Raw genomic sequence first — 25,172 nt, forward strand, 5'->3', positions numbered from 1 at the left:
TGCCGCAACTAGAGAAAGCCGTCGCACAGAAACGAAGACCCAACACAGCCAAAAATAAATAAACAAATAAATAAATAATTTTTAAAAAAAAAAAAAGACAAAACTTAAAAAAAAAAAAAGGATCATATACCATGAGGAAGTGGGATTTATCCCAGGAATGTAATGATTCTCCAATATACGCAAATCAATCAATGTGATATACCATATTAACAAATTGAATATGATCAAACCATATGATCATCTCAATAGATGCAGAAAAAGCTTTTGACAAAATTCAACACCCATTTATGACGATAACTCTCCAGAAAGAGCATAGAGGGAACCTACCTCAACATGATAAAGGCCATATACGACAAACCCACAGACAACATCATTCTCAATGGTGAAAAACTCAAAGCATTTCCTCTAAGATCAGGAACAAAACAAGGAAGTCCACTCTCACCACTATTTTTCAACATAGTTTTGGAAGTCCTAGCCACGGCAATCAGAGAAGCAAAAGAAATAAAAGGAATACAAATTGGAAAAGAAGAAGTGAAACTGTCACTGCAGATGACATGAAACTATACATAAAGAATCCTAAAGATGCCACCAGAAAACTACTAGAGCTAATCAATGAATCTGGTAAAGTTGCAGGATACAAAATTAATGCACAGAAATCTCTTGCATTCCTATACGCTAGTGATGAAAAATCTGAAAGAGAAATTAAGAAAACACTCCCATTTACCATTGCAACAAAAAGAATAAAATACCTAGGAATAAACCTACCTAGGGAGACAAAAGACTTGTATGCAGAAAACTATAAGACACTGATGAGAGAAATTAAAGCTGATACAAACAGATGGAGATATATACCATGTTCTTTGACTGGAAGAATCAATATTGTGAAAATGACTGTACTACCCAAAGCAATCTACAGATTCAGTGCAATCCCTGTCAAATTAGCAATGGCAGTTTTTTATAGAACTAGAACACTAAATCTTAAAATTTATATGGAGACACAAAAGACCCTGGATAGCCTAAACAGTCTTGAGGGAAAAAAACGCAGCTGGAGGAATCAGGCTTCCAGACTTCAGACTATACTACAAAGCTACAGTAATCAAGACAATATGGTACTGGCACAAAAACAGAAATATAGATCCAAGGAACAGGATAGAAAGTCCAGAGATAAACCCACGCACCTATGGTCAACTAATCTATGACAGAGGAGGCAAGGATATACAACAGAGAAAAGACAGTCTCTTCAGTAAGTGGTGCTGGGAGAACTGGACAGCTACATGTAAAAGAGTGAAATTAGAACACTCCCTAACACCATACACAAAAATAAACTCAAAATGGATTTGAGACCTAAATGTAAGACCGGACACTATAAAACTCTTAGAGTAAAACATAGGAAGAACACTCTTTGACATAAACCACAGCAAGATATTTTTTGACCCACCTCCTAGAGTAAGAAATGAAAACAAAAATAAACAAATGGGTCTTAATTAAGCTTAAAAGGTTTTCCACAGCAAAGGAATCTACAAACGATGAAAAGACAACCCTCAGAATGGGAGAAAATATTTGCAGACAAATCAACGGACAAAGGATTAATCTCCAAAATATATAAACTGCTCATGCAGCTCAACGTTAAAGAAACAAACAACCCAATCCAAAAATGGGCAGAAGACCTAAATAGACGTTTCTCCAAAGAAGGCCAAGAAGCACATGAAAAGCTGCTCAACATCACTAATTATTAGAGAAATGCAAATTAAAACTACAATGAGGTATCACCTCACACCAGTTAGAATGGGCATCATCAGAAAATCTACAAACAAATGCTGGAAAGGGTGTGGAGAAAAGGGAGCCCTCTGGCAGTGTTGGTGGGAGTGTAAATTGATTCAGCGGCGTGTGGGGGGGGGTGGGCTGAATTGGGAGACTGGGACTGACATATATACACTAATATGTATAATATGGATAACTACTAAGAACCTGCTGTATAAAAAATAAATAAAATAAAATTCAAAAAATAAAAATAAAAATGTGCTCCAAGTTTTAGTTTAAGTTGGAATACCTAAATAGAATTGTTAAAACATGATGCTTTGGAATTTGCATTACTTAAGAGTTGTGCATTTTCTGACTTGATTCTTGTTTCCCTCCTAACTGCAGTGTGTAATGCATCTTGAAGACCGGTTACAGGAATTATACTTCAAGAGCAAAATGCTGTCTGAGTACCTGAGGGGGCAGATGCGTGTTCATGTCAAGGAGCTGGGAGTGGTTTTAGGGTATGTTCCTGATTCCTTTTCCAGCTTTGCTCTCTTGTTGCACTGTGTTTATTTAGGCAAGGAATATTGCTCAGAATTGCCTTTTTTCTTTTTCAGTTTTTTGTCTTGTTAGAAGCTGTATACTGTTATCATCTGGGTTGTTCTATACCAGCGGTCCCCAACCTTTTTGGCACCAGGGACCGGTTTCGTGGAAGACAATTTTTCCACCAACGGGGTGTGGGGAATGACTTAGGCAGTAATGCAAGTGATGGGGAGCGGCTCATGAAGCTTTGCTCGCTTGCCTGCCGCTCACCTCCTGCTGTGCGGCCTGGTTCCTAACAGGCCACAGACTAGTACCAGTCCATGGCCCGGGGGTTGGGGACCCCTGTTGTATACAATATAAAAGCAGAACCCTGTCCTACACTGATCTGAAATGCACTGTCCCTTGTGCAATTACAGTAGGTTGAGAATATAGTCGAATAAAAATGAATTAAAGTCTAAATTTTTGCATTAGAAAAAAATAAGTATTCATTTTTATTTATTAAATATGTTGTAAACTCATCATTCCCAGCATCTGCCCGGCCATCCAAATGATCTGATTGAAGTAATGGCACTCTATGGATGATGGTATATTATCTACATATTATTACTCCTTCCCCATTATCTATATATTATGTCTTTATACTCTGAAGTTATTCCTGTGAAGAAGCTAGTTATCTAAAATGCTAACTGAAGGACAAACAGGAAATTGGCGAGAGGCATAGTATAGCCCCTTTCATTATGTTCTGTGGTCACTTTCCCTATGTTCTATGTCCACTTTGTGTGTGTGTGTGTGTGAAAATTATTTCTTGAAATGCTGGTTGAATAAATTAAAACAAGCTAGAACTTATGTCTAATTTCAGCTTTTATGAAGGGAGCAAGAGCCAACATCGAGTTGCTACTGTATGTCTGAAACCAAATTAAATTCTTTCATTAATGTTATTGCTTATTATCCAGATTGGAAATAGATGATTCTCTGCATGTAATGCCTTTATTTTTAGAAAATTTAAACTAATTTTTAAAGTAATGTCATATAATGAAAGTTTCAGTGCATTTTGGCATAAAGTGAAAAGTAAGTTGTATCGTCTTTTCCTCAACTTCCAGTCCTCAATCAAACACAGTTAATGGATTGTTTCTTCTTACAGAATTTTTAAATGTGTAGGGTTAAAAATATAAATTAGTTTGTACTCTATATATCTTTGTGCAGCTTGCCTTTTAATGTATCTTGAATGTTTGTTCATTTAAGCACATACCACACATACTGATCTATATCTTTTTTTTTCATAAATTTATTTATTTATTTATTTTTGGCTGTGTTGGGTCTTCGTTTCTGTGTGAGGGCTTTCTCCAGTTGCGGCAAGTGGGGGCCGCTCTTCATTGTGGTGCGCGGGCCTCTCACTGTCGTGGCCTCTCCCGTTGCGGAGCACAGGCTCCAGACGCACAGGCTCAGTAGTTGTGGCTCATGGGCCTAGTTGCTCTGTGGCATGTGGGATCTTCCCAGACCAGGGCTCAAACCCATGTCCCCTGCATTAGCAGGCAGATTCTCAACCACTGCGCCACCAGGGAAGCCCTATATCATTTTTAATGGCTGTATTGCATTCCATTATATGGTGGAATTTATTTTCAGTTTTTTGCTGTTACAAATCAATGCTGGAATAAATATAAACCTTTGAGGTTTATAGGATAAATTCTTTGATGTAGAGTTTTTGAATTAAAGGGCATATGTGATTAAATTGTTGATATTTTGACAGGTAATAGTAAATGCTATCCAGAAAGTACCAGAATAAATTTTCACGAACAGTGGGAAGCACACTCTTCTTACTACTATTTATTACCAAACTTTTTAATCTTTGCCAAGCTACTAGCTGAAAAATGAAATCTGATTTTATTCAGATTTATTCTCTAACCAGGAGTGTGTCTACATAACTTATTTTGATATTTATTGGCCATTTTTCTTTTCCTATAAGTTATTTGTGGTAGGTTGTATTTTTAAGAGGCTTCCATTATGTCTTCCCAGTAAATCTTATTATAGAAACATTTGTATCCAAAACAATATGGCTGCACACTATTATTCTGTTATTATACTATATAATATTTCTTTTTTTAAAAATAAATTTATTTATTTTATTTTTGGCTGCATTGGGTCTTCGTTGCTGGGCACGGGCTTTCTCTAGTTTCAGCAAGCGGGGGTACTCTTCATTGTGGTGAGCGGGCTTCTCAGTACGGTGGCTTCTCTTTGTTGTGGAGCACGGGCTCTAGGCACGCAGGCTTCAGCAGTTGTGGCACGTGGGCTCAGTAGTTGTGGCGCACAGGCTTAGTTGCTCTGCAGTATGTGGGATCTTCCCGGACCACGGCTCGAACCTGTGTCCCCTGCATTGGCAGGTGGCTTCTTAACCACTGCGCCACCAGTGAAGTCTCTATATAGTATTTCTTAGACATTATCCCTTGCCCTGATGCATGGTCCATCAGCAGATCAGTGAGATGGTTTCCTGCATTTGTGACTTTGCTACTGTTGGGTTTCAGATACATTCTTTTTTAAAAATCTTTAGTTACGGTTTTTACTTACTAAAAAATTTCTAATTTTCATTGTCTTCAGTTCTCTTACCCTTTTCCTTTTGGCCAGGGTGGCCAAGCTCCTTGAGTGGAGATGTATAGTGACTTTATAGATAGCAGTCATTGCTTGTAGGAGTAAACCTGAACTGAGATTTTTTTTTTTTTTTTAATTTCAGGATTGAATCCAGTGATCTTCCTCTTCTGGCTGCTGTAGCAAGCACTCACTCTCCATATGTTGCTCAGATACTACTTTAACAGAAAGGCTGTTGGAAATTAACTTTGGTGGAAAGTTAAGTAGAAACAAAGGAAGCAGTCACAACATGCATTTATGGCAATTTTTTTTCTCTGTCAGACCTTCATCTGAATGAGTCAGTCACCTGGGTGGGTATTCTGCATTGCAGTGCATATTGTGTCATCACTGGATGGCTTTTTCATTTTGATTGGACTTCTAGATGGTGGAAGATTTTTAACCAAGTGAAACTAAAAACAGCATTTGGGGGGAAAGCATTTGAAGAAGCCAAAGTGTAACTTCGACGTTTCTACAAAATGAATAACATCAAGGAATTTCATTATGATCACTACAGTCTTGCCACAACCCATAAGTAGGAGGAATGGATATCTCATGATTAAATGGCTCAGAAAGAGTCATTTCATTAGTTTTAATTCTTTATTTCTAAGGTACAAAGATCTATGGAACTTTATTTGTGTTTTTTTGTTTTTCAATTCAAAATAGCTAATTTCTGGGTATTTCTCAAAGTATTTTAAACAGCTTGTTAATTAGAATAAACAGAATAAAGCGTATAAATCCTGTGTTATGTTATCCACCCAAGTGTACATATGTATCTATTTTTTAAAAAAGCAGAGGTAGAAATACAAGATTGGTAAACATGTCTTTTTAAAAAATATATTTTCAACTAGGATTAATTGTATATAATGTTGAAATATTACTTTCTGGTGATTTTTCTGTTTTACACACCCTAAAATATAAGTAAAGCCAATCTTTTTTTAAGGCTGAGGAATATAGATTCCCAAAATAAGAATACTACTTTATACCATTTGTTTTGTTTATAAGTATAAGCTAATTCTTATAAATGTTAATATTTACGTATTTGCATTTAATTTAATAAATTAAAATTAGGATTAAAAATTGCACCAAAGCATTGGCAGAAATAATACTATTTTCTTTAAAAGTGCTCAGGTAGCCGAGGCCCTTGGTTTCGGTATCAGCCCTTCTTGAACCCATAGGAACTGAATATTTGTTTCACTGCTTCATAATATTCAATTTACACTAAAAGAACTCATTAACTCTTAAGATTATTTTTTTTCTCTAATAGCTCCTCTCTTCCAAAAGCTAATTTTTTTTCAAAGATTTCAACTTTTCAGTTGTTACTGTTTTTGTATATATCGTAGAGTGTTGCTTGTGAGAAAGGCTAATATGGAACCAAACTCTTGTAAGTAATGTAAATAGAAAGATGGGTAGATAAAGTTTTCATTATGCTCTACTACCTCAGTTTACTTGAAATACTACATTATAGTTTATCCTTTACTTATCTGGTCTAAGATGCTTTTAATGCTAGAAGTGAAGCTGGTTTCTGCTTTCATGAACTATTTTCATCATAATTAGTTGATTAGCTTAAAACAGAAAACCACTTGCTCATTCTGTTTCTAGGTACATTTTTTCTATAATGCATCTGTTCTTGCTATTAAAGTTTTCAATAATTAAGGAAGATTTCTGTGGTTTATTTAGTCTTTGACCTTGAAGTTATAGCATTGGGTCACATTTTGTCTTACTCTAATCTCCAGCTAGACTAAGAAGAAATGGTTATTTTAATGGAATGTAAACCTGAAACTGGTGTGCTTGCAATCACTTTGGCCCCTGTGTCCTATCAGCTGGTCCTAGTTAGTACCAGAGTCTTCCATGGATGACTTGCTGTCAAAGAGTGTTTATGGATATATTTTCGTTAGCTTAATTTTTTTAGTCTATTCATTAATGAAGTTCTTCTCTCATCTGTTGTTTGGAATTTTATGAATCAATCTCTTTAGCAGAATTCAGAATATAGAAAAGATCATCTGTGGCCAATGTACATTTTTTTTTTTTAATTGTAGTTCAGGATATGTAGCAGGTAGACAGTGTCTTTTTTGTGTGTGTTATTGTTTAAATTAATCATTGAACTATTCACAGTCCTATCTATTTGAAATCTCTAATAAATTACCATTTAGGAAATCTACTCTTCAATAAATGGATGGCTCATGCTACTGTAATTCTTAAAACTAAGCTTTGCTTGAAAGGAAAAGGCCTATAGTTTCTTATAGAATCATCAATCCTTATAGGATTCCTGAGCTTTATAATTTGCAATCCTTCTGTAATTTCTGCTCCTTCGTCATAGTCATTCTTGCATTACACAAAGCCCAAGGAATGAGCTGCTACTTCTTTAAAGTGTGATCATTATGATGAATGTGAAAGGAATTTTTGGCTTGTTCAAGATAATTTTTTTCAACTTCTTATGGTACAGACAGATATATGTTACACATTTTAAAAACCTGTTTGTTGCAACAGGAGATGAAAAAGGGATCTTTTACATTATAGATTTAAAACTAATTTTTCCTGTATATAAACTAATTGGTTTGATTTTAAATATTCCTGACTTTTATTAATATGTCTTAATTTTGAGTTTGAAAATGTTAAGTGCAATAAACATACTAGCACAGATTTCATTTTGTTGCATTTGGCATACACTGGGGATGATCACTTTAAAAAAAAAAACAGATTTTACACAATGCCTACTTCTGGTAGATGTCTTATGAGATTGTTATGCTTTAAGTTATTTAGATGGTGGGAGATGTAAAATGTAAATACTTGTTCCTTGTTCTGTATACATTTCTCAAATGTACGCCTGTATTATAATAACCTCCCAGTTCTAGGGGATATTTGTGCAATAAATACACATGTCAATTTGATGGATGATGTTGGTCTTTCTTTCACATTTAATAAGGTATTGCAACATGGATTCTGGTGCCGGCCTACCTGGATTGTTTTCCCAAATGTGACACTTCTAGGCATGTGACCTTGTTCATAATGTCCTTCTCTAATACTAAATTTCTGTATTGGTAATTTAGTAGAATCTACTTTATGAGGTTGTTGTGAGAGTCAAGTGAAATAATGAATGTCAAGAATTTATCTCAATGCTTGGCACACTCCAAATGCTCAGTAATTTTGGGGTGCTATGGTTGCTAGGTAATCTGTCCAGCCTTTGCTGTACAGCTCCTATCTATTTTATTTTGGGGGAAATTTAACATTTATTCTTTATTTTTTTTAGTTTTGGCTGCGTTGGGTCTTCGTTGCTGCACGTGGGCTTTCTCTGGTTGCGGCGAGGGGGGCTACTCTTCGTTGTGGTGCACGGGCTTCTCATTGCGGTGGCTTCTCCTGTTGTGGAGCATGGGTTCTAGGAGCGAGCTTCAGTAGTTGCAGCACGCGGGCTCAGTAGTTGTGGCACGCAGGCCCTAGAGTGCGCGGGCTTCAGTAGTTGCAGCACGTGGGCTCAGTAGTTGTGGCTTGTAGGCTCTAGAGTGCAGGCTCAGTAGTTGCGGCACACGGGCTTAGTTGCTCCGCAGCATGTGGGATCTTCCCGGACCAGGGCTCAAACCCGTGTCCCCTGCATTGACAGGCGGATTCTTAACCATTGCGCCACCAGGGAATTCCTAATATATATTCTTTTGAGTTAAAATGTAGTAACCAAAAAATATGGTATATTCTTACATTTGACCTAATCTTCACAATGACAAATTGAAATTTTCTTTAAATGCTTTTGTGAAAACAAACTGAATATCAATCATTTAAAACTAGAAGAAGCCATGTAAACTTGTCAAGAACACTGTATCTAATTAAAATTACTACTGACTTTATTATTTTATTTATTTATTTTTGGCTGCATTGGGTCTTTGTTGATGTGCATGGGCTATCTGTAGTTGCAGCAAGTAGGGGCTACTCTTTGTTGAGGTGCGTGGGCTTCTCGTTGCCTTGAGAAGGCAATGAGAAGTGGCTTCTCTTGTGCAGAGCATGGGCTCTAGGTGTGCAGGCTTCAGTAGTTGTGGCACGCGGGCTCAGTAGTTGTAGCTCGTAGGCTCTAGAGTGCAGGCTCAGTAGTTGTGGCACACGGGCTTAGTTGCTCCGCGGCATGTGGGATCTTCCCAGACCAGGACTTGAACCCGTGTCCCTTGCATTGGCAGGCAGATTCTTAACCACTGCACCACTAGGGAAGCCCCTGACTTTAAAATTAAACAAAAAATTGGCCTGTTGGTTTGGGTTCTAATCCTGTTCTGTTCACGGATTTGCATGTCCCTCTGAGCAAGTCTGTCGTCTTCATCTGCATTGTAGGGAAGTCACCTCTTCCATCAGTCCTTAGCACCTGCTCTGCAGCAGTGATTCAACCCTGAGTAGGCTGTTGGGAAGCTGCCTTACTCAGGTTGGGTTGATTTGGGCAGAGTTACGCCAGGAGGTAGGATTAGGCCAGGGGCTTTTTGCAGTGCCTGTTTTCATATTATTTTACATTTATTACTCTTACATTTGACTGAAGAGACTAAGTGCACTGTTTTAAAGCACAAAGGAAGTATCAAGTATTTGGGAAGCATTTATCAGATAGTTTAGAGGTTTATAATACATGTGTTTATATGTGCTGTTCTCTGATAAAAATTTAAAGAAATCTTGCAACATTTCTGAGAAGCATAGATTCTGCTAATGAGAAACTGAAATACAGAGAATTTAATCTGAGGTCGTATAGTCTTCCCTGTCTCAGAACAGAATGTTTCCAACTAGGATGTGATGACAGATGTGTTGTAAAGATACCTGAGATTTCTTTGTTTGTCTTTGCCATTGTAGGAGGTGTAGGGGTGGGATGGCAAGTTGGACCAAACATGAGCTGAAGGTGCACTGGGGGCTGGGGAATTGTAACTCTGAGTGAGAAGGACTTAGGCAGATAGAAAAGGGGGAAGTTGGAGACTGTAATGCTTCCTGTCGTTGCTTTATAATGCAGACTGTAGACTTGGCCATGTTTGCTGTAGATTTAAGATTTGAAACTTCCCTAAAGAAAAGAAAATACAGGCAATCCAAAAGAGAGTTTTAAAGAATTTTCTTTTAAATTTTTTAAAAGAAATTTTTAGAAAGAGATTTTTAAATGGATGAAATTTCCATCCATTATTTTTTCAGGAGAACTCTGGTCTTAAAGCATATGCTCGGGTCAGGGGCTTCTTTCTTGCCAACACCCCAGGATTTGGTCCCCTTATAACGTTTCCTTTAAAAGGGACTCTCCTTTTCATAAAAGTATGAGCCTAGACCTATCCCTTCATCAGGTTGCAGACAGCTCTCTGCCCAGGTTAGCACTATCTGATTAGACCTCCCCTAGGTATAACTGTATTTAAGGAGAGTATTAAGTTGAAGAGGCTGGAGACTCCTTCCTTTCCAAGTGACCATTGTAACAAGGACAGTCCCAAAACATGTCTTTATATTCACCTCAACACTCAAAGTAAAATTATTGATAAAAGCAGTGTTACCTAAATTGTCTCAAAGGGAATAACATTGTTGAAGTGTTGTGTAAATATAAAGAAGATACTATTTCCTCAAGAAACTTGTGATGCCACTTTTGTGTCATACATTTGGTTCATCACTCACAAGTCAATACCCTTCACTGTGTTGGAATTAAGATGGGTCAGACTAGTCCAAAACCTGAGTTAGTTGAAAGTAGTTTTCAAACCTGGTTGCATATTAGGAACACCTAGATAGTGTTTGGAAAGTATTAATTCCTAGACCCCACCCTCAAAGATTCTTATTCAGTGATAGAAACCTTCTGGATTTGGGCCAGCAAGTGCTCTTAGTTTTCAACTAGTAGTGACTCAGTTTCCCAGCATACCCGAAATCTGAATTCCTTACTCCATTCCAGGTGCTATTAAAACCAGTGCTCTTAACTTCAGTCTTTTGATGGTTTGCTGTTGTTCTGCAAAGATGGCCATATGATTGTGTGTGCCTAATGAGTATTCAGTTTTGCATAATAGAATAGTTGTCTAGCCAGATACCTTTCTTTGCCATTGGAAAGCAATCAAGTGTCTATCTTTTTAACAGCAAAATCCCCTCTTAATCACTTAGTCCTTAGATAGATCAATTTGTTCATTTAGCAAATATTGATTGAGCACCTGTTATGTGCTGGGCATGGGTCTGGGTGCCAGGGATAAGTCAGTAAATAACACAGACTTTCTCACGAAGTTTACATATTTCCTGCTGGTGGAGGAGATAGACAAAGATATTATGCTGTCAGGTTATAGTAAGTATAATGACAAAAATTAAGGTAGGGTAAGTAGTTAAGCTTTTTTTTTAAAGACTTAACCATCTTTTTATTTTCCTATAATTTAGTAAATTACTTGCATTCAGAACCATTACTTTTTTGTTTCAGATATATGTTAATGTTGGTGAATCCTATCGTAGAGGTTGGCTTTTCTCTGAAAATAGCTATTAGAGCTCTCACTGTCTCCTCACTTTTTTCAGCATACCAAAGTACAATACAGGATAGTAAAGGACAAGATAGATTTTGAAAATATGCTTAAATTTAGGTGTGTATAGTTACTGTGGATATTAATATACAGTTTTTACTGTTGCTGTCTTATAAGGTCTATAAGTTACTTTTATAGACTTAATTTTTTCTTGTCAAGTATTATATAAAATTAATAAATGTACACTAATGTAACCATCACTTAGGTCAAGAAGTAAATCATTTTCAGTAATTCAGGATCTCCATCCCTCCTCCATGTGCCCTACCCTGATCATAATACTCTCCCTTCTCATTTTTGTAAATTGCAACCTGATTTTCGTGAACATTTCCTTGCTCTCTTTTAATAGTTTTACTTTTGTGTATGCATCCCTAAGTGATATACTTTAGTTTTGCTTGTTTGAACTTTGTGTAATTATACCCCATATTTTGTTTTGCTTTTTTTCTGTCAACATGTTGGCGATTCATTCATGTGCTATGTAGGTGGTATTTCACTGAATGAATATACAGCAATTTACCCATTCTATAGTTGATGGACAATTGGGTTATTTCCAATTTTTGGCTAATATGAACAGTGACCATTTCTGTTCATCTTTTCTGGGTATTTTTTAGGACATATGTCAAGGAGTGGGCTTGCTGTCAAAAGGTATGTTAAGTTTCAGCTTTACTAGATACTTCTTTTTTTTCTAACTGGTTTCCCAATAGACACTTAACTGGCAGTTTATGAGAGTTCCTGTTGCTCCACATCTTCATGAATACTGAAATGTGTTTCTTAATAGTTCTAATGAAAAAAAAAAAAAGCAGTAAAGGAAAAAAAAAACCTATCCAATTCTTCAAATTTGAATGTATGCTTTAGAGAAATCACTTCCTAGAGGTAAAGTAATAGAAATAATAAAGAGTGCCTGGATTGTGCAGGCAACATCCTAAATGCTTCACATAAATTATCTCATGTAATCTTAAGAAAATTCCAAAGCAATAGGTCTTTTACTATTCCCATTTTACGGTTAAGGAAACTTAAGTTCAGAAATATCAAATAACTAAGTCATTTAACTAGAAATGGCCTATTAAATACACAAATACAGATGTTTGCCCCTAAAGTCCAAGCTCGTGGTCATCATGCTTTAATGCCTTTTCCCTCTTTTCAAAATATTGATGTGGCTTTGGAAACATGCTTCAAAAATGGAAGGGATAACCTTTGTGATCTTACGCAGACTTTTGAGAGGATATGTTTATACACAAAAAAATGATGAAAGTGAGTGTCACAATTGTGATCAACTGAAAATTTCTTTCCAGAGTGGCTGAGTCATAACTTCCCTGGTAAGGTTTTTGTCCTATTCTTAAAAACGAAATGTGCTAATATTATGTTGTAAACTTCAAGTTTGGGCAAGGTGAATGACCAACGGAAAACAAAACCCTTATTAACATCAGCCATCATTACTAGGTCCCTGAAACGGTGAATGTTGCAGCCTGAACTCTCCTTTCCCTTTTGTTACTTATGACCATGTCATTAAAAATTAATGTGAATAACGTCATAATCTTAAATCGCTTCGAGTTATTTAGTGAACCATGCCAATTGCTGTAAGAAATACTAAGATGTATTCAGTGGAAAGGACATGCTTATGAGGCTCCAAAGTAAGGAACTGTGTAACCAGTACGGCTTATCTGTACGCTGACATAGGACTGTTTAGAACGATGGATTCTGGAATTCTGTCAGTGACCTTAAGGCAGAAACAGCCTCTGCAGGTGTGTGGCTGCTGCAGAGAGTAGTCGAGATGTTTTTCTTACCAAGGGACTAGTAAATAAACGTTAATTTGCCTTATTCGGCCTGTTGGGAAACAGACTAGTATGTAAAGTGTAGTGAGAGAGCGGTCACTCCTGAGCCAGGCAACCCTAAGGCCCGCTGCCTGAGAAGGGGTTGAGCGGAGGGAAGGCTGTCCTGGGCATTGGTTACGTGAACGTAGTCTAGACTGACTTCGCGAACCAGCAGTAACTCTTGAGCTGGCTGCAGGCACGGTGGCTGCCCACCCCTGCTCAAGGCCACGAATCTTCGGTTCCTCTGCCCTGATGTCAGGGCGTCCGTCTTGGACAAGGCAGGTACTTCTCGGCGGGCCCCTTCCACAAGAGATTCGTTTTATTAGAAGACAGGGAAGAGAAGGTATGAACTTCCTTGTTTGCCGAATGGCCGCTTCGACTTCCGCACGTTCTCCAAGGGAGCGGTGTCGGAGATGCAGAGCTGGAGCTCCGCCCCGGGCTTGGCCATGCCCTGAGCTTCCGTATTTTGGCACAAACAGAACTCTCCACCCAGAACACCTGCCGCACGGGTTCGATCCCCAACACGCTATTCTCGTTCAGTCGGTCACAGCGCGTTTTCAGCCCCTCCACCGGAAGCTGGAGTGGCGGAAACCCCAACTCCGAGGCGGATGCCGTGACGGGCTTGGGTGAGGTCTCGCGACGTTTCTTCAAATCTCACGAAGAAGGGTTGGAGGAGGCTTCACTGCACCGCCCCAGTTTTTACGTCATTGCAGAGTCACGCCCTTAGGCGCCCGTTTGCGCGCTTGCGCGTGCTGCGCACGCGCACTCGCCTTTCCTCCGCCCCCGCGCGGGCTTCCCTCTGGCCAGTCGCGCGTGGGCTGAGGCCCTGGGCGGGCGGTGCGAAGGCTTGTTTGCCAAAGCGCGGTCCCCCCGCAGTCCGGAGCTCCCTTCTTCAGGGGAGGGGGAAAAGGGTGTAGCCCCCCTACCTAGGGTGAATGGGCTGTCGCGTGGGCTGCTAAGGGCAGGCTGGGGAGCACGGGGGCCAGGGCCGCGACCATGAACTCACCCGTGGACCCCGGAGCTAGGCAGGCGCTGAAGAAGAAGCCGCCCGAGCGGACGCCCGAGGTAAGGCCAGCCGTCCCGGCGCGCCTCCCGCTGTCCAACGGACAGCATCCCTCTGTCGGTCCGAAACTTGCGGCGACTGTCCCCTTGCCAGAGCCTCGCACCTGCTGCCAAGGTATCTGTTCTCTGAGTCCCCGGCCCTGACCCAGGCCCTTGTCGCGGGCGGGTGACGACCGTCTTTCCTGCTCGCTGTGCCGCCTTCCCCGCACACCCGTCCTTGCCGGTGACTTCCTAGTGTTTTCGATAAAAAAAGCACCATTACTAAATCGTATTTTCTCAGGGTAAAATGTGGGTCTCGGACTGAGATTGTCACGTAGGTAGGTAGACTATGAAAAATTGTAAGTGAACTATAACAGCCGTGTTATTAAGAAATAACTTCTCTTAAAGTTCTTTGAAATACTGTTCAGTTGCCTAAAGAAAGATAAAGTTTTCAAGATCAGTTTAAAAGTTTGCATCCAGTCAGATGATGAATTCTGGTGGAGAATTATGCGTATCTGAAGATAAGTTCTGGGGAGGTCGTTTTTCAGACTGTGTCACTGGGAAATGTTACAGTATTTTGTGCTTGGATCCAAAACCTGCTGTATTGAGTTAAATGATTTTCACTTGAGCTGAAGGCTGGTGTTCGGGCAAATAACTAAAACCTGTTAACCTTGGCAATCCCTATAGAGGCTTAAATTGGGGGGGGGGGGAAGGTTTTCCTTGATTTGGAGAAGTTTCCATAATAAGTGGTATGTTTCCTAAACCAAAAAGCAAAAGCTAACAACAATGTGAATGGATTGTTGGATTGTCTTGTGTGTAATTGCAATAAATAAAATGAAGTGCTTTGGTTAGTTCTTCCTAAGTCACTTTTGTGTTTTTCAGATTTATAATGTTTTGCATAGTAAGTCTCAGTAATTTGGGCTGACCTTTTGTGACATGATATTAGTCAAGCTGTAATTGTAGCTACTGGGTCAAACTTTCTTATTGGAAATCCTGATCTTTGCGTATAAACAAAGCAAATTCTACCACTTTCCACGGTCCTCTTTTTGAGACCTGCATTTGTAATCCCATGTGTCTTAATTTCCCTCTGATAATTCTTGAGGTCATTGTGAGTTAATTGAAAGCATTCACTTTGAACAGGTGAATCTACCATAGTTTTTATATCATTAGAAAGTATCATACAAGGTTTACAATGTATAATATAGGTTTTACTTTTAAATATTACTTATGATAAAATCACATTTTAATGGGAAGATCCTAATTTTCTTTAATAACAGAATTACCTACTTTGAAATTGCTTATTTTTGAGCCTTAGGAAATTTCCTAAACTGTTCACAAAGTTATGTTGGCCAGTGTGTGCTGTGTAAGTACTTTATCTTGTTTTACTGGAACAGCAGCGTTGTTTAAGGAAATGCTAAACAACTGCCCACAGTACACAGACTGGAGCTCTGACATCTAGCAGCATAACTTATTAACTGCTTGAATCACTGGCAGTGCTTTTTAAACTTTTATTGATTGATTGATTGATTGATTGCCACGCCACGCAACTTGTGGGATCTTAGTTCCCCCACCAGGGATTGAACCCGGGCCCTTGGCAGTGAAAGCGTGGAGTCCTAACTCCTGGACCGCCAGGGATGTCCCATCATTGGCAGTGCTTTTGAATGAGTGTAGAATTTGTTCGGGGTACAGAAGTATCAATAAAGAAGTGATAAATTGAATCCTAGTGTTGAGCTATTTGTGATAAATAATTTGATGAAATTCTCACAGGGTCATGCCTGCTTTCAGAAGATCCTTATTCTTTTTAGTGGCTCTTAAGGGTCTATTATAAATATATTCACTCAACAATTATTTGTTGAAAGCTTACCAGTTCAAGGCACTATTTTGTGCGCTAGGATGTATCAGTGAACAAAACAGGCATGCCCTATTGGTGTTTACATTCTAACAGAAGGGGGAGGGGAGTAGGCAGATAAATATAATAAACAAGTATGTTACATAATATGTTAGCTGATAATTGCTAGTTAAAGAAAGAGCAGGATAAAGGAATTGGAAGTAAGGGACAAGGAGCGGGTGCAATTTAAGGTAGTCGGTGTCCTGGTTGAGATGAATTTTGATTAAAGTCTTGATTCATGTGATAGAGTTAGCCATGGGGATATATGGGGAAATAGCTTTCCAAGTAGAATAGTCATTGCAAAAGTTCTAAGATGAGAATGTGTCTGGTGCATTCAAGGAATAGCAAGGAGCTCTGAGTGACTGGAGAAGAGTGGTAAGAGATGAAGTCAGGTGATAGTGGTGGTGTAGGATGGAGCTTATCATGCAGGACTTCCTAAATTGTAAATTCTTTGACTTTTACTTTGAGTGAAAGAGGGTTTTGTTTTCCACCAAAATGTTTTGAAGCAGAGGAACGATGTTATCCTAGTTTTTAAAGCATCCCCTGGCTGCTTGCTGGGTTGAGAATAAACTGTGTGGGAGCAAGGGTAGAAAGAAACAGGAACATCAGTTAGAGGTTATCACATTAAAGCAGGGAAGAGATCATAACTCAGACTAAAGTGATAGTAATGCTGGTGGTGAGTAGTAGTCAATTATGGCAACAGGATTTAGCCAACAGGATTTGCTAATGGATTAGATTGTGCTTTGAGGAAAAGAAAAGAATCGAACATGATTTCAAGGTTTTTGGCCTGAATAACTGGAGTGTTGGAGTTACCATTGAAGAGAGTTTGATCTGCCATCAGACTGGGAAAGCTGCAGGAGGAGTAGTTTTGGGGAGGGGAGTGGATCAGAAATTCAGTTTTGAACATGTCACATTTGAAATGTCTGTTAGAAATGTCAAGTAAGGAGTTGCGTATACAATTTATAATTATTTCTAAAGAGAACGCTGGGTTGGAAATAGAAATTTTATAGTTATTAGCTTACAGATAATGTTGAAAGTCATGAGACTAGATGAAATTACCGAAGTAGTGAGTGTACATGGGAATAGAAGAGGACCAAAGACAGTGCCCTGGGGCACTTGATCACTACAAGGTCAGGGGAGAAGAGCAGAAACCAGCAAAGGAGAAGGCATGGGAGCAAACAGTGCAGGGGAAGAAAAACTAGGATAGAGTGGTGCTGTCCTGGAAGCTAAGCCAATAAAGTGTGTAATAGAAGGGGATAAAGCATTCATTCAGCTTATATTTCCTTGACTACGTACTGGATACAAAGCATTATGAAAAAATATACAAATAGATAAGAATCAGTGTCTTATAATCTTGTAATCAGATGTTTGCATCATATAATTAATGAACAAAGAACTCTTCCGTTTGTTTCTGGGACAAAATTAATGGTTCTTTTATTTTGACCCATCTGTTGTCCTTACATGTCAACTCAAGCATAATCCTAGTGAGCCAGACACTGAGAATGGAAACTTTTGTAAAGTATGCCATTTAGAACTGTGTTCTAACACAGTTTTTACTTTTCTGACCATTTCTCCTACTGTGTAGATTCACCTTCCACAGCACATTGTCTTTCCTGAGCTAGTTCTCTGATTTCCTTTCCCACCTTACAAAGATCTTTTCTTTTTTATAACGGAAAATTTTAGATTTAAATACTCTGTGGGAAGCTAAGTGCTCTAAAGCAACAAAAGCTGTTAAGGTACTTATTTTGAGTCGTCATGCCAAAATTAAAGATGCCACAGTCAAAACTGAGACCTTGAATTTGGCTTTTTCTCAACTCAGTCCATATTCAATGCCATTCTTTCTTTGTAATCTTTCTTTTTTACCTCGGAATGAACACCTTATTTCTCTTATATTTCTGTCTCTAAGTGCTTAATACCATGTTTTGTGCATGTTAAATGATCAACAAATATGTTAAACAGAACAAAATTTAGAATTAATTTTGTAAAGTCCTCATGTTAAAAAGATAATACTTCTGTTCATTAGAATTGCTGATTTTGTACATCCTGGGTGGTCTCATTCTGCACCGTGACTTCAGTTAATTTTTATAGGCTGACACCTAGGTCTGTATAGCGCATGTTACCCCCTTCCATGTGCTTCAGATTCATATATCTAACCACTAAATTGTCCTCCAGGTTCTTCAATCACTAGTCTCAAATTGAAACCATCATCATTCCTCCTCTTTAATATTCTGCTGGTGGTTGCCCCAGTTGCTCAATCCAGAAATCAGTGTTTTTACTCTTGATTCCCCCTGCTGTCTTCCTCTCTGTGTCTAACTGGTCACTAAACCTTGTTTGATTTTACATCTTGAATCTCTCTCTACCTCTTCCTATCCAGCTGTGCTACCCTAGTTCACACTTCTATCATTTCACCCCTGAATTTTTGCTTGAGTCTTTTTATTTATTGTCATATTATTGCTAGAGTGATCTTTCTAATACTCGGATCAGATCATCTTCTATTCTTGCTCAGAATTTAATTATTTCCCACTGCCTAGATAGGTTAGCAATATAAGTTATCATTCAGATCATTTTTGAGAATTAAAAGAGGTGGATTAATATTTATACCAGGAAAACAGATTAAAGGACTGTCTCCAGCAAATTGAGATGTATGGTTACCTCACGCAGATGATAACATTAATTTATTCATTCAGTTAACAGATGATATGTTAGGCACAATACTAAAAGCCAAGGTTGTAGAGAGAAATTGGACATGGTCCCTATTTCTCAGTGACTTAGGAGACAGACGTGAAAACAGTAAAATGTTAAGGTTACTAGTGACAAAGGTATGGATAGGGCACTTTACAACTGCAAGTGGGGAAAGGACAGGCTTCTTGGAGGAGCCTTAAATTAAAGGTTAGATATCGTGAATAGCTGCCTGGATGATATCCAGAAGGGAGGTCATTCCAGGCAGAGAGCAGCAGGAGCAAAGGCACTAATGGTGACAAGCCAGGTACATTTGTACAACAAGAAGCCAGTCTGTAAGGCTAGAGTATGCATTCCCAATGGGGATGATGTCATCCCCAAAGGGACAAAAACTGGGTCTTTTGGGGGGAGTGAAAAAAAACCTTAGATATTACTATGGTTTGTGTAGTAATATCTACACAGAACTCATCCCTACCTGACAAAGTCTTATTCCTTAATATTTAATTGGAGACGGGGTGGCAATTATGAAAAATACTCTTTGGAGGGATGTGATAATGAAAAAAGGTTGCAAAACACTGGGCTAGTGTATGGGGTGTTTGTGTGTGTAAGGGGATGGTACATGGTGGTGGATGTTAAACGTTGAAGCTGGGTACAATAGCAGGATTGGATCATTTCAGGGATTTGGACTGGATGTTGTAAATAAAGGAGAACTATTGGAGGGTTTAAAGCCCAGAAATAAGATCAGTTTTACAAAGATTACTCTGTCGGCATTGTTGAAGATGTAGGGCGGGCAGGGGGTCGGTCGGGAAGAGCACAGGCCGGCTACATTAGAGGCAGGGTGGTTTACAGTAGGATGAACCAATAACATTTTGTCCAAACCACGATATTTTTCTGTGTGAAAGCCAAGACTGTTAATGATTATATCAGGATAACCGGGAAATCAGGAGATATGGATCTGGTTATAGGAAACAAATGCAGTAGTTCAGGAGTGAGATAAGGTAGCAGAATATTTCATAGTGGAATAGTGAGGAAGTAAAATTGGCCCAACATGGTCGCTGGTTGAAACGGGAATTTGTACATCCCACCAGAGTTTTTTTTTTTTTTTTTAAACTTTGAAATTGACTGTAATACACATACAGTAAAGTCCGCATGCTTTTAAGTATAAGCCAGCTTAATTTTCACAAATATATTTAGCTACCATCCAAATCATGATATAGAATATTACCAGTACTCCAGAAACTCCCCCTTTGCCCCTCCCAATCAGTACCCTTTCCCAAAGGAAACTGTTCTGACATCTTTCACCATAAATTTGTTCTGCCTGTTTTTGAATTTCATTTGCGTGGAATCATTCAGTGTGTATTCTTTACAGCAACCAAGAGGACTATGAAACTATCTTGGTTCTTTGTGTTTTATCTCTGGACTGGACTTTGAAGCTTCTCTCTTGGCTTTCCTTGATCTTCATGTACTTATCCTTTTTTATACCATGACTCACCTACCCTTTTGGATTGGCCACCTCATTCTGTCCAAGCCTACTCTTGCGGTAACTGCCTCAAACCCCAGATGCTGCACTTGAGGCAAAGATATACTCTGTCCTTATATTCTTCTCAAGCGTCTGCAATAGCTCTGGGGCAAATCTGGCAAAACTTTTCTGTCTTTTGCTTGTTGGGACAGACTTGGGTTGGGTCTGTTCAGAGTAAAGCAGAGGTTCAGATAATTTCTGAATTTCTTATTTGGGTAACTGTATAAGAGTACGTTATTAAAGAGCAGAATTAGGGTAGAAAGAGAATTCAGTTTTGGAAAGGGTTTGAGATTCTCTACAGGAGACACAGATAGAGATGTTCAGTAAGCATTTGGAGCTTCAGGTCAAACCAGGTTATGGGTCTGAGTTGGTCTGAGAGTCTACAGCATATGGGTCATAGGTGAAGTCATGGGATTGGTAGGAATACTCAAGAGTGAGAAAACTAAGTGAGAATAGAAGGGCAGACCCTTTGGGTGCTCTAATATTAAAGGGATGAGGGAAGGAAAAGAAAACTGCCTAAGAGAATGAAAAGAAATTGTTTATAGAAGTAGAAGGGGAACAGAAGAGTGGTGTTACAGGAGGACATTTCAGAAAGAAATCCCTGATCATTAATATCAGGTACTACAGAGAGTTCAAGAAAGGTGAGGACTCATAAATTCTCGGGTTGCGTCCATCAGAATGATTTCAGTGGACTGAATACAGAGCCTGACTGCAGTGGATTAAAGTGAGAATCAGACCCAAGAAAGTGAAGGCAGCAAGTGTACTGTTTGTGAGTTTGGCTCTGAGGGGAATGGGAAAGATGTAAAGTCCTCCATTATCTTCTGCCTAGCACTCTAGCCTTATCACCCCCCACCCCCAAACACATGCATTTTAAACTACTTATATCCTAACACAGTACTTTTTTAAAAAAAATTTTTTATTGGAGTAAAGTTGCTTTACGGTGTTGTGTTTCTGCTGTATAGCAAAGTGAATCAGTTATATGTATACATATATCCCCTCTGTTTTAGATTTCCTTCCCATTTAGGTGACCACAGAGTATTGGGTAGAGTTCCCAGTGCTATATAGTAGGTTCTCATTAGTTATCTATTTTATACATAGTAGTGTATGTATGCCAATCCCAATCTCCCAGTTCATCCTACCCTCCCCCTTCCCCCCTTGGTATCCACAAGTTTGTTCTCTACATCTGTGTCTCTACTTCTGCTTTGCACATAAGTTCATCTGTACCATTTTTCTAGATTCCACATATAAGCGATATTATACGATATTTGTTTTTCTCTTTCTGACTTACTCTGTATGACAGTCTCTAGGTCTATCCACATCTCTGGAAATGGCACTGTTTCGTTCCTTTTTATGGCTGAGTAATATTCCATTGTATATATGTACCACATCTTCTGTATCTTTTTGAATTATGGTTTTCTCCGGGTATATGCCCAGGAGTGGGATTGCTGGGTAATATGGTAGTTCTATTTTTAGTTTTTGAGGAGCTGCCATACTGTTCTCCATAGTGGCTGTATCAATTTACATTACCACCAACGGTGTAGAAGGGTTCCCTTTTCTCCACACGCTCTCCAGCATTTATTGTTTGTAGATTTTTTGATGATGGCCATTCTGCCTGGTGTGAGGTGATACCTCATAGTAGTTTAGATCAATGGAACAGGATAGAAAGTCCAGCGATAAACCCACGCACCTGTGGTCACCTAATCTATGACAAAGGAGGCAAGAATATACAATGGAGAAAAGACAGTCTCTTCTATAAGTCGTGCTGGGAAAACTGGACAGCTACATGTAAAAGTATGAAATTAGAACACTCCCTAACACAAACTTAAAATGGATTAAAGACCCAAAAGTAAGGCCGGACACTCTAAAACTCTTAGAGGAAAACATAGGCAGAACATTCTTTGACATAAATCGCAGCAAGATCTTTTTGACCCACCTCCTAGAGTAATGAAAACTTAAAAAAAATAAATGGGACCTAATTAAACTTAAAAGCTTTTTCACAGCAAAGGAATCTATAAACAAAATGAAAAGACAATCCTTAGAAAGGGAGAAAATATTCGCAAACGAAGAGACCAACAAGGGAATAATCTCCAAAATACACAAACAGCTCATGCAGCGCAATATCAAAAAACAACCCACTGAAAAAATGGGCAGAAGACCTAAATAGACATTTCTCCAAAGAAGACATAGAGGTGGCCAACAAACACATGAAAAGATGCTCAATATCACTAATTATTAGAGAAATGTAAATATCCTAACACAGTACTTTTCAACCTGGGCTACATATGTTTTTCAACCTGGGGAATTTTTTTTAATGCCCAGGCCCACCCTTCATTTCTTGAATTAGAACCTTCTGGAATGGAGTGTCAAGCGTTGGTATTTTTAGAAGGCTCCTTAAGTAATTCTGATATATAGACAGAGATTAGAAGCATGGTCCATTGTGCCATACTCTCCTTTCTGTGTGCTTTATATAGGGTGGGAAAGTGTTTAGGGCCCTGGAATTTGGATTTGGACAAGCCTACTTCAGATCTGGGCTCTAGCATTGAGAATTTGAGTGACCCTAGGAAAGTTACCTAACTTTAGGATTGAATATCTTTGGGGGATTGTTACGTGGACTGAATGAGATAATATATGTAAGTATTTATTTAGCAAAGTGCCAATCATAATGAGCACTCAATAAATGTAGCCATACATATTAGTTTGCTATTTCCTTTGTCTAGAACACCATCCTCTCACTTGACAAATCCAAACTCCTCACTGAAATCTCATCTCCCACTCCTCTGTGTCCCTTCCTCTGCCATAGCAATTACTGTGCTGTGTTATGATTACTAGCATGTTTGTCTCTCTGGCTGGACTGTAAGTTCCTTGAAGACAGTGACTATATCCTTATCTCCCAGTTTCCATCATGCAATACTTGTTACATAGTAGGTAGCAAATATTTGTAGCGTAAATGACTTTAAAGAGAAAAGGAATCTGAAAAATACTGTTCCCCTATTTTTCTAGTAGTGATTTTTGTTGGTCTGATACTTGAAGTGCTGGGGAAAAAAGACTGATGAAGTTTGGCACAATGGCAAAATTTGCCATTAATATCCTCTTATTAAAATATGAATAATGTACAATTACCATAAAGAAACTGTGTGTTTTACCTGGCAGTTCTTCAGAGACAATTCAGATAGAGGAACTTAAGTTATACATTGAAACAGGAACTTCTGTTTTATATGGCTTTGAAACACATTTCCAGTTTTAACTGCAATGCCAGTTTTAACTTTTCATGTGTTTTTAACCAGGTGGCTTAAAACTTTTGCTGGGCAAATATTTCACGCTCAGCTAGATGTTAATGTAATTGCCTATTTACAATCCAGAAAAGGGTTTTGTTAAAAAACAAACAAACAAAAAAAAAGTAGCTTATTTTTGTTACCAAAAGTTAAAGAGGGAACTTGGACTGAAAGAATGTAAACTTTAGTATTCTTGTAATTATTTGTTAATCTATTTCAGAATTTAGAATAATGGTTCTTAAGTGTACACTTGTAGAGATTTTTTCTGAATTGGCGAAAGAGCACCATTGTACTTGGAGTCGTTTTTGAGTGAGTCACTGTGTGCATCCTTGAGGGTGGCAGAACAACGATTCTGTTGTGCTTTTCTACAGCAGATGCACATTCAGAGGGTTCCTTGGAAAATAAGAGAACTTATTTATGCTTCTGGGCCCCTCTGACCTTCATTTGTAAGCTAAACTGTATAGAAAGGGAGTACTAGGTCTGGATGGGGCCTTTATTAGACAGTTCTTTTGCATGACGCCTCATTTTACATGTATTGGAGATTCCCAACTTGAGGAAAAAAACTGTGGCGATTCAGGAGTTTAGACACTATAAACTCTTGTTTTTGAGAGATGAGGAGCTTCCCTGAGAGGGAATTTTGCAAAGAGGAGGAGCAGCCAAGCGTGGTGAACTTGACTGACAAAGTCATGTTCTTTGAAAGGGATGTAGGATTGTGAGCTCTGTAACATTGTAGTTATCGTTTGGCTTTACCTTGAACTGGGCTGTTTAAACTGAGGTCTCGCTGTAAATAAAAACTGAATGAGCCACTTCATTAAGAACTTGAGGTTATGGAGGCATAAGCAGCCCCCATTTGATGTTCACTACTACCAGACATTCTCCACTACTTTGCCCCAAACTGAAATTTTGGCAGCCCTAGGGCTTCTGGCTTTGACATGTGGCAGAGGCAGTGGGACTTGTTGGACAGGACACTTAGTACATAGCAGAAGTAGCAGCACCACCTAGCATGTATTTGTGAACGTATGTATATGTAGCTCTTCCAAAAATACTTTAGCTGATGGTTCAAGAGCTAGTGAAATGGGTTGCATACAGATAAAGGAACTGAACTTGAGGTAAAATGTCTTGCTCAAGGTCACATGATTCATCAGTCGCTTCCTCAGTCCAGTAGTGCCCCACTGCTTTCTCTTTATCAGTGAACTTTAGGTTACATTTTAAGCTTTGAACTGTGTTTTTTTACTGACATCTATATAGAGGCCTAATATTTTCCTAAATAAATGCCTCTCATTTAATCGTGACTGTACTATATGAAGTATAATACCTTAAGGTGCCTGTGTCAATTTAATGGAAGTTTATAATTCTCAAGTTTTATGTAGAATGAAAAGAGGTGTGCTTGATATGTGATTTTTTTTTTTTTTTTATACCATTCTGTTTTATAACTTGTTTTCAGAGGATGGTAGCCTATTCTAGTTCGGTTTCTTAAAAGCATTCATTTAATATGAGAAGGCTTCATCATAGTATATTTTTTAGAAAAGAGTGTATAAGTGTCACAAGTGGCAACTGAAGTTTGGATTGCTTATGAGCTCCTTAAATGACTCTCTG

At 38.6% G+C, this 25,172-nt stretch overlaps 2 protein-coding genes across 11 annotated transcripts in view; both read left to right on the top strand.

Moving 5' to 3' along the window:
- FNIP1 (folliculin interacting protein 1) overlaps positions 1 to 7,790 on the top strand; it is a 126,058-nt gene extending 118,268 nt beyond the window's left edge. For both annotated transcript variants that reach the window (XM_082457832.1, XM_082457833.1), the window contains 2 exons: positions 2,146 to 2,261; positions 5,009 to 7,790. In XM_082457832.1, the coding sequence (XP_082313958.1) occupies positions 2,146 to 2,261; positions 5,009 to 5,087 (195 nt within the window). In that variant the 3' untranslated portion in view covers positions 5,088 to 7,790. The remainder of the gene's footprint in view (positions 1 to 2,145; positions 2,262 to 5,008) is intronic.
- Positions 7,791 to 7,887: 97 nt separating this feature from the next.
- Positions 7,888 to 25,172, top strand: part of RAPGEF6 (Rap guanine nucleotide exchange factor 6) — a 247,099-nt gene continuing 229,814 nt past the window's right edge. For 7 of the 9 annotated variants that reach the window (XM_082457818.1, XM_082457826.1, XM_082457821.1 and 4 more), the window contains exon 1: positions 7,888 to 14,242. In XM_082457818.1, the coding sequence (XP_082313944.1) occupies positions 14,174 to 14,242 (69 nt within the window). In that variant the 5' untranslated portion in view covers positions 7,888 to 14,173. Of the gene's footprint in view, positions 14,355 to 25,172 lie in introns of all 9 variants that reach the window. The other 2 variants (XM_082457828.1, XM_082457823.1) reach the window with 2 other exon arrangements.

The sequence above is a fragment of the Balaenoptera physalus genome (assembly GCF_965194825.1).
Source record: "Balaenoptera physalus genome assembly, chromosome: 3".
NCBI lineage: Eukaryota > Metazoa > Chordata > Mammalia > Artiodactyla > Balaenopteridae > Balaenoptera > Balaenoptera physalus.